Below are 13006 nucleotides of genomic sequence, written 5' to 3'. Positions count from 1 at the left end.
TATTTTGACTAGTTTTGACTCTGACTGGTCCTGTGATAGTCTGGTGACCTGCACAGGGTGTACCCGCCTACCTAAAACCAGACAGCTGTCATTCCCGGGGTGTTGAGTACAGTTATTTCATCAAAACCGCTGATATCGCAGACATAAGCAGGGTGTTGGTGCTGCAACACACTACGTCATGGCTAAAGCTGCATTAAGACATGCATCACTTTCAATATGGATGCTAGTCCAGGACCAGTGCTATCATATTTAAAAACACTGGATAACCTTAAGCATGAAAGGTTAGTCTTGCTCTTAAAAAAATCAATGTTTTTTTTTTTGGTTTTATTTAACCTCCTAGGACCTGCCGTCCACACATGTGGACATCACATTTTGGGTTGTCTAGACCAAAATACTACATTTTGCTCTACAAGGGCCTGATATCCACGCACGAGGACATTATACTGCCACTGTTCTATTGAAATTTTAAACAAATATCCTCATATGTGGATCTCATTTTTCTCAGAAACAAAAATTAGGTAAAAAAATAAATAAATCTGGCAATTCTTTGTTTTTACATTCATCAGGCGCCAATCAGCCTAAATATCAAAGAGAAATTTAAAACGCATCCCATGGAAGAGTTCGGGTCTTAGGAGGTTAAATAAATAAATCCAAAAAAGAGCACACACAGATGAAAACCAGTGAAAGGCAAAAATCTACACATCTCCAAAGAAGCAGAAGGAGGCAAAGAAAATGAAGGACTGAAACAAAGATATGACATGTGGGGGATGAACTGGGGATTAGGGACAGAACAGGGACAAGACAATCAGGATAGGTGACGACAAGACCCACGAGAAAACCAACCATCAAAGTAAAACAGGAAATAACCAGAAGACGTATACTAAACATGATAACAGAGGAAGGAAGAGACAGAAACACGGAGGGGGGGGATAATAACTGAACCAGTAAAATGACACTGAAATCAAACAAGAACCAGAATTCAAAATTATAATGATGAGAAAAATAATGGACAAATCCTAAATTTAATAATAAGTCCAACACTAAAACCGCAGGAGCACGACAGGGAGACACGAACAGTGACCATGTGGCACAAATAAGAGCCATCTTATCAAAGGTATGTCTAAAAATACTGCCACTTATCACAAATGAATTGCTTTCTCATTAATCAGAAATCCAATTAGCACTAGTATCAGAAGTCAGACTATTAGAAATGTGTTAGCTGTCAGTGCAGCATTCACACACTAAAGTTTACATGGTTGAAGTACAGCAGTGGGAAAATAAATCACTGCCACATCCATCACGCTTGTGTATTTTGTGCATAAACAGGATGTGAGCAAGCTAATGACTTCACATATGGCAGAACCAAACAGTTTAAAACCGCAGGCTGGAATTTCGAAGTCGCAGCGACCTACGGTAACAGCTGACGAGCCCTGGGCAACAGGCTTCAGTCCCGCGCGCAACGCTAAGAGATCGCTTTCTGAGCTGCTAATGAACACGTTCGGGATAATTATAGGCAAAAATCTGAGCCGCTGTAGCTCTGACACGGAGATGAACAAAAAAGAACCGCCCCGGGTTAAACATAAAGTCGAGCAGATAAATGAAAGACTTGTTTATTTTCTCCCGAAATGCTTCTGTTGTTTAGATTTCTCACAGACTTACAGGCATCAACAGCTCTGGATTGGCATTCGTAACGCTTCAGTTTCATTAGACCCGGATATATTCAGCTGTCACAGCAATCTTAGAGCTTAAAGTTTAGTGATTATTGTGATATGCTGGGAGGCACAGAGTATGGTGTAAAATAGCAACTTGTAGTAAAACCAGGAAAATGACTTGAATAAAATCCCACAGTGATGATTTACAGTAATGTCCCTGTAACACACACACACAAGTCCTCATGCTTGTTAACATGATACAATGAATTTAATAAGACGATGTCAATGTTTAACTTACTATTATATCATTGTTATGCCTTTACTAAAGCTTATTTTGATACTCTGTTAAGGACATGTATTTAATAGCAGTTTAATATGCACTTATTGCCTAAAGAAACAAAAGAAAGCTTAGGAAAATTAACAGTGACATAACAGATGAATGAACACTCATTAACTTATTCTTATTAACTCATTATTTGGTAATAAGCTACTAATAATGACATTTAACCACACTGTTAGCTATAACTAACGGTTATCACGTAACGTTAAAAGTGTCGGACCAACTTTTCCTCCTTTCAGCATGAACTGTGACACACTGATCATAAAAGGCCTCCCCACCATCGGGTCGGCTAATTCTTTTGGCCTGTTCACCGCTGGGCGTGGAGCTGTAATTCAGCAGAAACTGAACAAACCTGCGTGCAAAGCTGGTGAGACGTGACAGTCGTGTGAGCTGAAGGTGGGCAGATAAACAGTGTGGTTTGCATTTTAGAGCGCAAACAGCTGTGATTACTTTGAGCAAACAAGGGTTGTAATTCTGAGTGTTCGTACAGGTTAGTAGTCCTTTTTTTTCGTCAGGAGATGAATCGTCAACTGTGTGGTCATTGCAGATTTGCAGTTGAAGTAAACTATAGAAAACGAGTCATATTTAAGTAGAAAAACGTCAACTAATCTAACAGTGTGGCTCACAAGCACATTTTTCATACTTTTTTTGGACAGGAACTGAACTTTATTGTACACAAGAATGACAATTATCATACATTTGATACATAAACAATAGCTGTTAGTGCAGCTAACAGCTATATATCTTCATTATTATAAAGCTGCATTATTGCATCCTAATATTGCCAGAATGTGGATCATCGTGCTCTTAAGAGCTGCTGTGTTTTGGTTTTAAAGCAAAAGTGTGCTTTTAAAGTTATCCTTTTGTGTTAGCTCCTTTCTTTTTGGCTGTTTGTTGCCAACTCAGCCAGCCATAAATACACAACACTGACATGTTACCATGTTAAGCATTGAGCAAACATGATAATGTAAACATCCTGCAGACTGAGTAATATACTATCATTCATTTTTGGTTACATTTTTTGGTGCAAATCCAATATTTACACCATTTTTTGCTCCATTTTTGGTCTCAACCATCTCCTGATTGGAAATCTGACTATGTAGCCTCCAAATACTCCACTTTTTTGGCTAAATAGTTCTGCTCACTACTGGAGATAGCTGCCTGGAGACAGGTTAATAGATCAATCCATGGGTATCTTGGCTATCTTATAAAAACGAGGTCTTTGGGATAACATGGTTACTTTTTGTCATTATTTTTGCTACAGGCTGTGGGTTTTTTTTGTGTTACAGATCAATATAACCTCTTTACTTTACACTGAAGTGTTTTTGGCCCTCCCTAAAAGCTCAAGTTTACCGACGTTTACTTCAGTTTGAGCCAAGCTGATGGGGAGGCCTTTGGTCAGCAAGATGCCCAGCAGAGGTAAAAGTTGCAAAAGGTTTTGACAGGTGGATCTGTGGAAGGATCAATAAGGACAGCTGATTACTTTCTCTCTGGATTACTGAGGGTTTCTCACCCCGTGTGTTTTTGGCAGTGTGCGACTGAGGTGTTGGCTGGCGAGCTGTCGGCTCTCCTTTGGTCTCTACATGGCTGCCATGCAGGTCACCTGATGCCTGTGAGCCTGCTTTTTTTCCCCATGATTACCTAGGCCTAAATTAAACATTCATTGATAGATAAATACAAATCACTTTCCAAACTGCTGAAGGCTACACAAGATTTGCCCTGGAACACTTTGGAAGATGTTTTAAAGAAGTGGGAGACACAAACCAATCCTCCTTCCATGTTTTTTTCTATCATAAAGAACCATGAGGATGTAATCTAATGCAGCTGTGCATTTCTGAGTCAGCAACACAAATAAATGGTCTGAGCCACTTCCGGCGATGAAAAGAAATAACTGGGGGAAAAGACGCTCCTCTTATTTTCCACGGGGTCAGGAGAAGGAAGTGACTTACTGTCTTTAGGGGCAACGGGGCTGGACGTTCCACCCGCCGAGGTCCTTCCCACTGGGCTGGAATGCTTGGCCCCGCGCCCAGGGATTTTCAGTCCACTGGACTTGAGCATGTTCATTCTACGTTAGCAGGGAGACCTGAGAGTTCCTCCTCCCTGGGCGATGAAGGCTTTTGGATCAGGCACTAGATGTGGGAGTGGTGGCTGTCACTCTCCATGTTTTAGCTGTGGGGATGACAAATATATGGGATAAATACAAGAATGGCTGACAGCACGACAGCTAAACAAACACAGTGTGACATCAGACGTCCAACCCTGAGTGAATGGACCAGATTGTTGAAGCAGAACAAATGGAAACTGGTTTGACAACAACTTTATCAGGAACACCTCTGCAATTTAATGCCCTCACACAGCACAGGGAAGCTGCTTTATACCAACAATTACGTTTTGTGCACACTGATTTTTGTTGTTTTTGGCCAAGCGGTCATAATTCTACTTGACCTTTATTTCTGAGGTCATAGTGGATGTTATTGTTGAACTGCTCTCCAACACACTGTAAGGTCTTCCTAACATTTTGCATGCAAAACACTGGCTCAGTGCAGAAACACAGGGATTGAAAGAGATCAGAAATTTCCTTTTTTTAACTTCTTCTTCTTTTTGTGTCCCTACAATCCACTGAAAATCGAACAATCTGAAAAGCAAAGATCACTTCTGGGTTTGGACTACTTGTGCCCACACAAAGCCATAACCTAACAATCCATCTATCATTTATCTTAACTGCTCATCCAACTTACAGCCCCGGGAGGCTGGAGCCAATCCCAGCTCACACAGGGTGAAAATCTAACCTAACAGCTTCTCCAACTTACCAAAAGCCTTAGTGCCTAAATGTGATTTTCTTTTATGCAGCTTCCATCTATATATGTGGTCTTCCTTCCTCCTCAGGAGTCACACTGGGATTTGATGACTTTTAAGAATCTAAAGAACTGGTAGTAGTTATAAATAATAAATGGATAGCGTTTATTAATACACGCCCGGAGACAGCAGCTCTCAGGTTGACACACTGATGTCAGCTGATGGCAGATTTTAGGCCTTGTGGGTGTTTTTGTTTATCAGGACATTTTCCTTTATATCAGTGGTTCTCAGTGTGGGAATTCTGTGACCCCAGAGGTCCACAATCCATAGTCAAAAGGTCCACAAAATAATTTGCTATAAATCATAAAACTGCTTTATCACTTCAAAAGTGTACATCTGTAAATGTGGATTATTTATGTCAATTCAAAAAAATACGACTGCGACACATGACGTTACTCTCTAATGAAATTATTCACTTCACTCAGAGTGCAACGAACCATTCCTTAAGTATTTAGGTCAGAAATTTTTAGAATAAGATCTTAATTGCATCTCTGAGTACAAATGATGGTAAGGAACTGTACGCTGTACTGACAGCCGGACCGGACCACTGACACATCATACCTCTCTGGATTGACCCATTTTTTCCACAAATGGTGAAACGGTACTTTATTTTACACAGCTGTGACTGAAAACACCTGAATTCAAAGATGAAGAGGTGTGGCCCAATACCTTTGTCCATATAGTGTTTCCAAAGATTATTAGTATCGTGTCGTCATTCTTTTGTACCTTTATAATTACTTAGACTTTCTCCACCTCCTTATGCTCATATTATGGGTGCAATTCATTAGCCAAATAAAAAGACAAATATTATTTGAGTTCATTTTTGGAATATGACAAAGATATTGAGATAAAATCACGTAAAGAAAATCTGGTATTGTGTCAGCCTTATTATGTCATAAGAGAGAGGCATGGCACTCAAAGAAACCTGAACTGCAATAGTAAAGATGTTAGAAGTTTAACTTCCAATTAAAAAAAGCTTCTTTAAAATATAGTTTGTTTAGCTGGTGAGTCAGCACATGTATTTTTGTGCATTTTAAGAAGGGTAGGCCTGCTTCTCCGATTCTATCCAGAGAACAATGCTTTATTTTCCCAATTTGGCACTGGCAATGTGGGATTCTTCTTTGATTAACAACAGAAAAAACTGAAAAAACACTGAGGTAGAGACTGAAATGCATGTGTTCTACTGTTACTACTCGTGCTACACTACTGCTGGGGTGCCACTGAGCAAGACATGATTAATCATGAGCCAAACACTGAAGCAGCACTGAGAGAACTTCCACAGGCATCGTGTTTTTGTCGATCTGTTGAACTATTTGGCACCTGCATAGCAATCCACACACATTTACATGTGTCACGGTAAATTACTCTCATCTACGCCCCACTGCTTCATACAATCATCCATGATCAACTTAGCAGTTTCAGCAGAGTCATAACAAGAGTGAAAACCAATGCAGGCCTTTGCCCAAGTAGAACATGGCCTACAAATCATGGCCCAGAGCCCATTAAGAAGTTATAATGCCATTATAGCCTACAATAAACAACACACATCTGGCTGAGGCTTTTAAACTAGACACTGGGCATTAGGAGGGACGGGGAGCACATTCCAGGCGTTGCCTAATCATTCTCCATTTTATTTACACTCATCCAGATAATAAAAAAAATGGAGAGGATATTCATTTTTGGATCAATCAGTCAGAGCAAACCAGCCGGGGATGATGGTTTTGATCTGAGTGGAGACACAAATAAAGGCCTCTGTCTGTGATTTTTCCTCAGCTCTTCCACATTAAAGCACAGATTCATTTCCCAATCCACACCTTGATTTCAGTGCAAACAGGAGGGCAGCGATGGGCTGATAATGCGCACCTCAACAAAATCTAACACAACGCCGGTTTGATCCATTGTTGTAGCTACTGCGGCAACGTGGTCTAGACTGTCCTTCACTTCACACCCCGAGTCCCCTCCCAGGGAGGAAATAAAAGCACAAAATGGCACAAAAGCGCGTAAAAAATACAGGAAAATACTCACCATCCTGTGAGAAAATTCAGGGGGTGTCCAACTTTGAATTCCTAGCCACGGGTGGAAAAAGAGGGGATTAGTGGCTGCCACTCCCTGGGATGCAAATATGGATGCTGAGCAGAAACTGAAAGGGAGAGTCAGCGTGGATCAGTGGATGGATGGTGGCAACAACTGCACACTGTCAGCAATATACCGGTGATGGGTTAGCATGTAGCCTGCCGGTTCATCTCTAACAGCGTGTTAGCTCAGGCGGCTATACTGGAGCGAAGATAACGGACTTAAATGAGCCGAATGCTTGCACGCAGGTCCCGACGGTTCCCGGCATTAAACGCAGCATCAGCAACACTCAAAACCAACTTTTTCCGTTTTCTTTCTGCTGTGCGCCTCTAACTGAAAACGTCCTCCGGTGGATGTATTTTTCGGCCTCTTCTTTCTCTTGTCGGTGTTCCCACAGTGATTTGGATTTGTTGAGTTAGCACAGCCTTCTTCTGACTGACTCAACCCACCGGCTAGACTGAACAAAGGGGCTGGGAAGGAGAGCCTCCTGGGGGAAAGATGAGTGTAGACCACAGTCTGGCTCAGCCCCGTGACGTACTCCGTTTACAATAAGTAAGATTTAAGCTGGCCGGTCCTTATCAGTCTGAAAAGGTGACTCACAAAGCATGAGTCAGGGTTGTTTCCTGTCGTTGGTGCAACGTCTTTGATTCGGCATGAATAATACACAGAAAACTACATTTTTTCGCGTTAAAAATACTAATTTCTGAAGCTGTTTCATGCGTTCAAGCGACTTTCACAAGGTGAATCCATCGCCTAGCATTTTGGTAAAAAATCACTTTTTTACACAAATTAAACTATAAAATAAAAAAAATTTAGTATGCCGAACCGCAAAGCGATTTATATCGCAACAAATCCATACCCAAACTCACACAAAGCGCACTGAAATTAATCAACCAACACTGATAAACATAAATAGTAGAAACCCTAATGTAAGTTTTGACTCACTGAGCCCAAACACCGGCCGGCTCGGTGTGTAAACAGCCCACGCATGTATACGTGAGACGTTTGAAACACATAAAGTGTATGGATAAATAATAGGGTCAGGATAACCTTAGGACACACTTTTATTAATTTATTATTTTTGGAAATTGTGGGCGGAGACAAAAAAAAACTTTACATGGATCGCGCGTGGTTTTCCGGTTGGATTTAGAACGCCCTGATTGGTCTGAGGAGTGAAATGACTTTTCCAAAGAGGCTGTGATTGGTCAGCTTGTTTTTGGACTGCCCCGTTTGACAGCTGTCCGCCAAAGAGACCTCTAAAGTTGGATTGCACACTGATCTAATCCGCTCAGGTATTATGTAGTCCCTTTTTCATAAATAAACTGGGGTGTAGATTCACAAAAAGAAAAGAGGCTCTGATTTTTGGTTATTTTTGTATTTATCTTTTTTTCTATCCATTCATATTTATTTTTATATTTTTTACATTTTGTGTCCCCTTTGAGACTGGGTTTACTTTTTTTCAGTTTAGTTTCTATTGTTTGAAAATGTTTTTTCTTTTTATTTGTATTGTATTATTACTGCTAAAGCTCCCCCACAGCATATAAGCAACTGAAAACTTTACTGGTTTATCTAGTAAACCAGTAAAGTTTTCAGGTTTATTTATTCTTTCACTGTAAATAAAAAAACGGAACTGGTCTCCTGAGTCCCACATGCCTGTTACCCATGACAAGGAAGATTTACAAAAGAATTTAAGTCAAACCAAAATATCTCATCAGCCGATAACCAGACTCAAAGCTGATAGGCAATAGTAACTCAAATAATCAATTGTTACAATCAAAGTATGCAGCACATCAGATGGGCTACAGCAGCAGAAGACCACACCAGGTGCCACTCCTGTTAGTTTTATAAGATTGCTTTTAAAAGTGTTGAAAAAAACAGCCCAACAGGACACAAAACATAAACAAAAAAGTGTTTTACAGCACAATTACAATTGTTGGTCAATTTAAATTTATGATCATGAACCATTTATGTTTAACTGTTTTAACTGAGTTGCTTTCTGTACCCTGTGTTCATAATTGTTTATAAGGATGTATTGGTTTGCTTAATGGAAGAGGGTTGCTTAATATTTACTTGGTGGTCAGCGCAACAAGATGGTCACAGCAAGATGGTCTTGGGTTTGAATCCACCATCTGGCCTTTCTGTGCATATCTGTGTAGATTAACCGTGGGTACTCTGGCTTCCTCCCGTGGTGCAAAGACATGCAGCTGGTGGGGTTTAGTTAATCAGTGATTCTAAATTGCCCATAGGTGTTAGTAGTCATTTTTCTCTCTGTGTTGGTCCTGTAATACTGTTAATCAGTTACAAACAGGGTTACCTCTTGTCCTGTAGCAGCTGAAATAGGCCTTTGCCTATATGTCTGAATGAAAGTCTGCCTGTGTGCTGCATCTTCTTCTAGTGACCACTTGAGGGCACCACAACAAACCTTTTGCTCTACAGGAGATCCTGGAAGCTCAGTGAGAAATTAGTGATACTGTGCACTGTTGTTTTTTTTTTCTAATTGTTTACACAGTGGCATGATGTTAGCACTGCTGCCTCACAGCAAGACGGTCCTGAGTTCAATTCCACCATTAGGCGAAGTCTTTCTGTGTGGAGTTTGCATGTTCTCCCTGTGTTTGTGTGGGTTCACTCCAGGTACTCCTGCTTCCACCTACAGTCCAAAGACATGCAGTTAGTGGGGATAGGTTAATTGGAAACTTCAAATTGCCCATAGGCCTGAATGTGAGTGCGAATGGTTGTCTGTGTTTGTGTGTGACAGACTGGTGACCTGTCCAGGGTGTACCCTGTCTTTGGCCCTAAGACAGCTGGGATCGGCTCCTGCCTTTGCCTTGCCTACCTTGCCTTTAAAATATATGGAACAGAGGAGGTACTTTAGCCTGCTCAATTACTCTCATTGTGAATTAATGTTTCAGAATAAGGAAACTGTTTGGGCCTCATAAATAAATAAATAAATAAACGTGTTCCTTAAAAACTCAAATTTTGTGACTTAAATTCGGTACTCCACATGTGGGAGACCACACTTTGGCAACCACTGGTAGGGTATTGCATTAAAAGTGGGCAATTATTAATTAGGTTAATTTTTAAAAGTTATTTCACATTGCTGGTTTTGACACTTGTTTAATACTTTGAATTCAAAGTAAATATACCAACGTTTAGGTTCAGTTATTTGTCCTGTTTGTAAAGTTTACATTTCTGTGTTTATTTTGTTTTGTCTGTATAGATTCATCTAATTCTACATCCTACTTGTACTTGTGGTTATTCTGAGTCTATTCTTTTAATTTAAGGTTTAACTTTTACTTTCTGTTTTCTAGGTACCCTCCCTCTGTTTAAGCCTGGGTTCCTTTTGTTTCCTTGGTTAGTTCCTGTTTTACTTTGAAAGGTTATTTCTTTTTTGTCCTGTGTCAGTTTTGTTTCCTGTTTTGTCTTCTCCTGTTTTCACTTGTTGTTGTGTTGTGCACCTATGCACTTATTACTCACCTGCTGGACATGAGACGTGTCAGATAACTCCCAGAATCACTAGACAATGATCAGCCTTTGAGGTGAGGGTTAACTTTCTCATCAATGCCAGTATCACACATTTCACTGATGCCAAAAAAAGTTGCATGTCATAGCAATATTACTGAGTCCACAGCTAGAACAACCGACATCAGCAGCACTGCGAAATGAAATCCCATGAAATAAACCAAACATTGGCAGATGCAACCAGCAGATACTGGCCACCATGATTTTCTTCCCACACAAATTACAATAACTGCTGCTTGCAGTGCTTCGCAATAATCAGTTTAAAACTTGGTGAAACGTGTAAAAGATAAACTAAAACTGAGAATATGATTGGTTGGTTATCACCATCTACTCATCTATGTCATAGTTGTAACATCTTCCACAGACAACATCAACAGAGTTTTCCGCTTCAGAAATTCCCTCTTAAGTGTTTTAATCAATTAAAATGTTAAAATTCAGCTGCCTTCATATACAGGAAGAGGAAATGTATTACTTTGAAAATATTTATTTTTAAAGTAACTTTGATGGAATTTTCTGCTTTTCTTCCTGAAAAAAGGCCCTTCATTTGTACTCTCTAACTTTCAATTATGACTAGTCTTTTATAGTAATTACTATGTATGTTTACTATTCGATCTCTACTACGTACAGCACTTTGGCTCAACCCGTGTTGTTTTTAAATAAATTTAGATTTTTTTATTTGATCTTAACCACCCTCTTTGGTTAAGTTAGTATATTAAGCATGGCAAGTTTAACCTGAGGTTTGGCGCCCTCTTCTGGTGTTAACAGGAAGTTTGTATACTAGTATGTGGACCTTTTAGCAGTATACACACCAAATGAACATTAAAAGAGATGATGTTTGTTGTTATAATTACGTAAAATCTCACAGAGTGCACTTGGTGTAAGCAATTAGAAAAAAGGGGTAAAAATGTATTTAAAATGTATCTGAAGCTACATGTGGCATAGCAGCCTATGTTAGGCAACTGAACTAAGCATCTTTCAAAGATTTTTAACCTAACTCTGAACCTATACACTATCAGGTACTTGACTTGGCTTACATGGATGGATCGATGGATGGAAATATGATTGTAGGCAGAGACAGTATAAGAGACGAAACTGCACGCAAAGACAAAATCTTTTAAAAACAATTAAATTCATTCAATTTCTTCCCAGATGTTTTTATAGGCTGTTTATTTACACAGCACCAGCTCACAACAACAGCGGCCTCAGCAACTGCTTTTCAATACGAGGAAAAGACTCCATAACACTGTGAACAAGCACTTGGTGACTGTGGGAAGGAAGAACTCACTTCGAACAGGAAGAAACCTCCAGCAGAAGCAAACTCAGAGAGGGTGAGCTATCTGCTGCCACAGGTTGGGGGCTGAGGGGAAAGATAAGAGAGAAATTGTTCATTGCATCATGGGAAGCCCTTCAACAGCCTGCGAGTCAAAGATACTGAGATAATGCTCTAAAGGGCTTCCTTAATTTTACTGCTGAAACTTGTGCTGCTGAGATGCAAGACTTGATTTGTTCTTCAGCACTTCAAACCACTGAGACCTGACTCACTCAACCCCATCTGACATTTCTTGGATAAACTGTGAGCCTTATTACAGCATCAATATGCTCACTAATGTGCCTGAGGAGAATGGGAGCAAATCCCCATAGCCGGGCTCTAAAATACCTTCCCAGAAGTGTTTAGGTTATTATAACAGAAGATTAACACTGATAGTTCAAATGACGTGTTCAGCAGCTGCTTATGGGTATGATGTGTAGCTCTCTGCATACTATTGCTCATATAGTCGAGTCAAAGCTTAAGCATTTCCCAGATTAGTGGTGTCAATTCATTATATTTATATAGCACAGTGAGGTATACAAGCCATCTACATAATAATATTAATAGAATAGACTGCAAAGGACTATGAAAAAATGCAAATCATGATATCCGCCAAACATAGAAAAGGCATCAGCATGACAGCAAATAGACTAAGAGTAAGAACATTTATTAAAAATGTTATTAAGCTGAAAGAAATACACTAACCAAGTGCATTTTTTAAGATATCGAGAGAGGTAGAGGGGGACCAAATACAGTTACCTCAGCTGTGCTATGATTTAGTTGAAGGAAATCCATTCAGGAATTTAAATCATCCAGACAGTCAGAAGTGTTTTTCATTAAGTAGGTGCTGTCGAGTGTAGCAGGTAGATAAAAGTGAGCAGAAATGCACAGCAGTGGCAGAATATCTTATTTCTTAAAGACAGAATAAATAAAAGCGGGCCTATCATATTGTGCATACATTTGCATACTGTTATGGAGTGATTTATAAAGTTGTGATAGGAACAGTTTCATATTCTTTGGTTCTTTTCATTCATTCACAGAAAGTGAGCACCAGTCAGAGTCACGAGAGTATAACAAAGGGTCACAGGCTGACCTGAGCTGCCACATTAATATGCAGCGTGCCCAGATAATGCCTTTCTGTGCTTTGTAATAATGGCTCAGTGTTTCTGAGTGTGTGGACGTTGCCCCCTCAGCCTGCTTTGGAGGGGAAGTGACTGGATTACACTCTAATCCCATTATGATGCCGCTGCCATGTGA

At 39.9% G+C, this 13006-nt stretch overlaps 1 protein-coding gene across 3 annotated transcripts in view; it reads right to left on the bottom strand.

The window, feature by feature from the left end:
- clip2 (CAP-GLY domain containing linker protein 2) overlaps positions 1-7395 on the bottom strand; it is a 54981-nt gene extending 47586 nt beyond the window's left edge. For all 3 annotated transcript variants that reach the window (XM_063485360.1, XM_063485358.1, XM_063485359.1), the window contains exons 1-2: positions 6874-7395; positions 3942-4161 (exon numbers count right to left, since the gene is read on the bottom strand). In XM_063485360.1, coding sequence (XP_063341430.1) covers positions 3942-4056 — 115 coding nt within the window. In that variant the 5' untranslated portion in view covers positions 4057-4161; positions 6874-7395. The remainder of the gene's footprint in view (positions 1-3941; positions 4162-6873) is intronic.
- Positions 7396-13006: the final 5611 nt, after the last annotated feature.

This window comes from Pelmatolapia mariae, linkage group LG10_11 (genome assembly GCF_036321145.2).
Source record: "Pelmatolapia mariae isolate MD_Pm_ZW linkage group LG10_11, Pm_UMD_F_2, whole genome shotgun sequence".
Lineage (NCBI taxonomy): Eukaryota > Metazoa > Chordata > Actinopteri > Cichliformes > Cichlidae > Pelmatolapia > Pelmatolapia mariae.
This window is presented reverse-complemented; position numbering and strand designations above follow the sequence as displayed.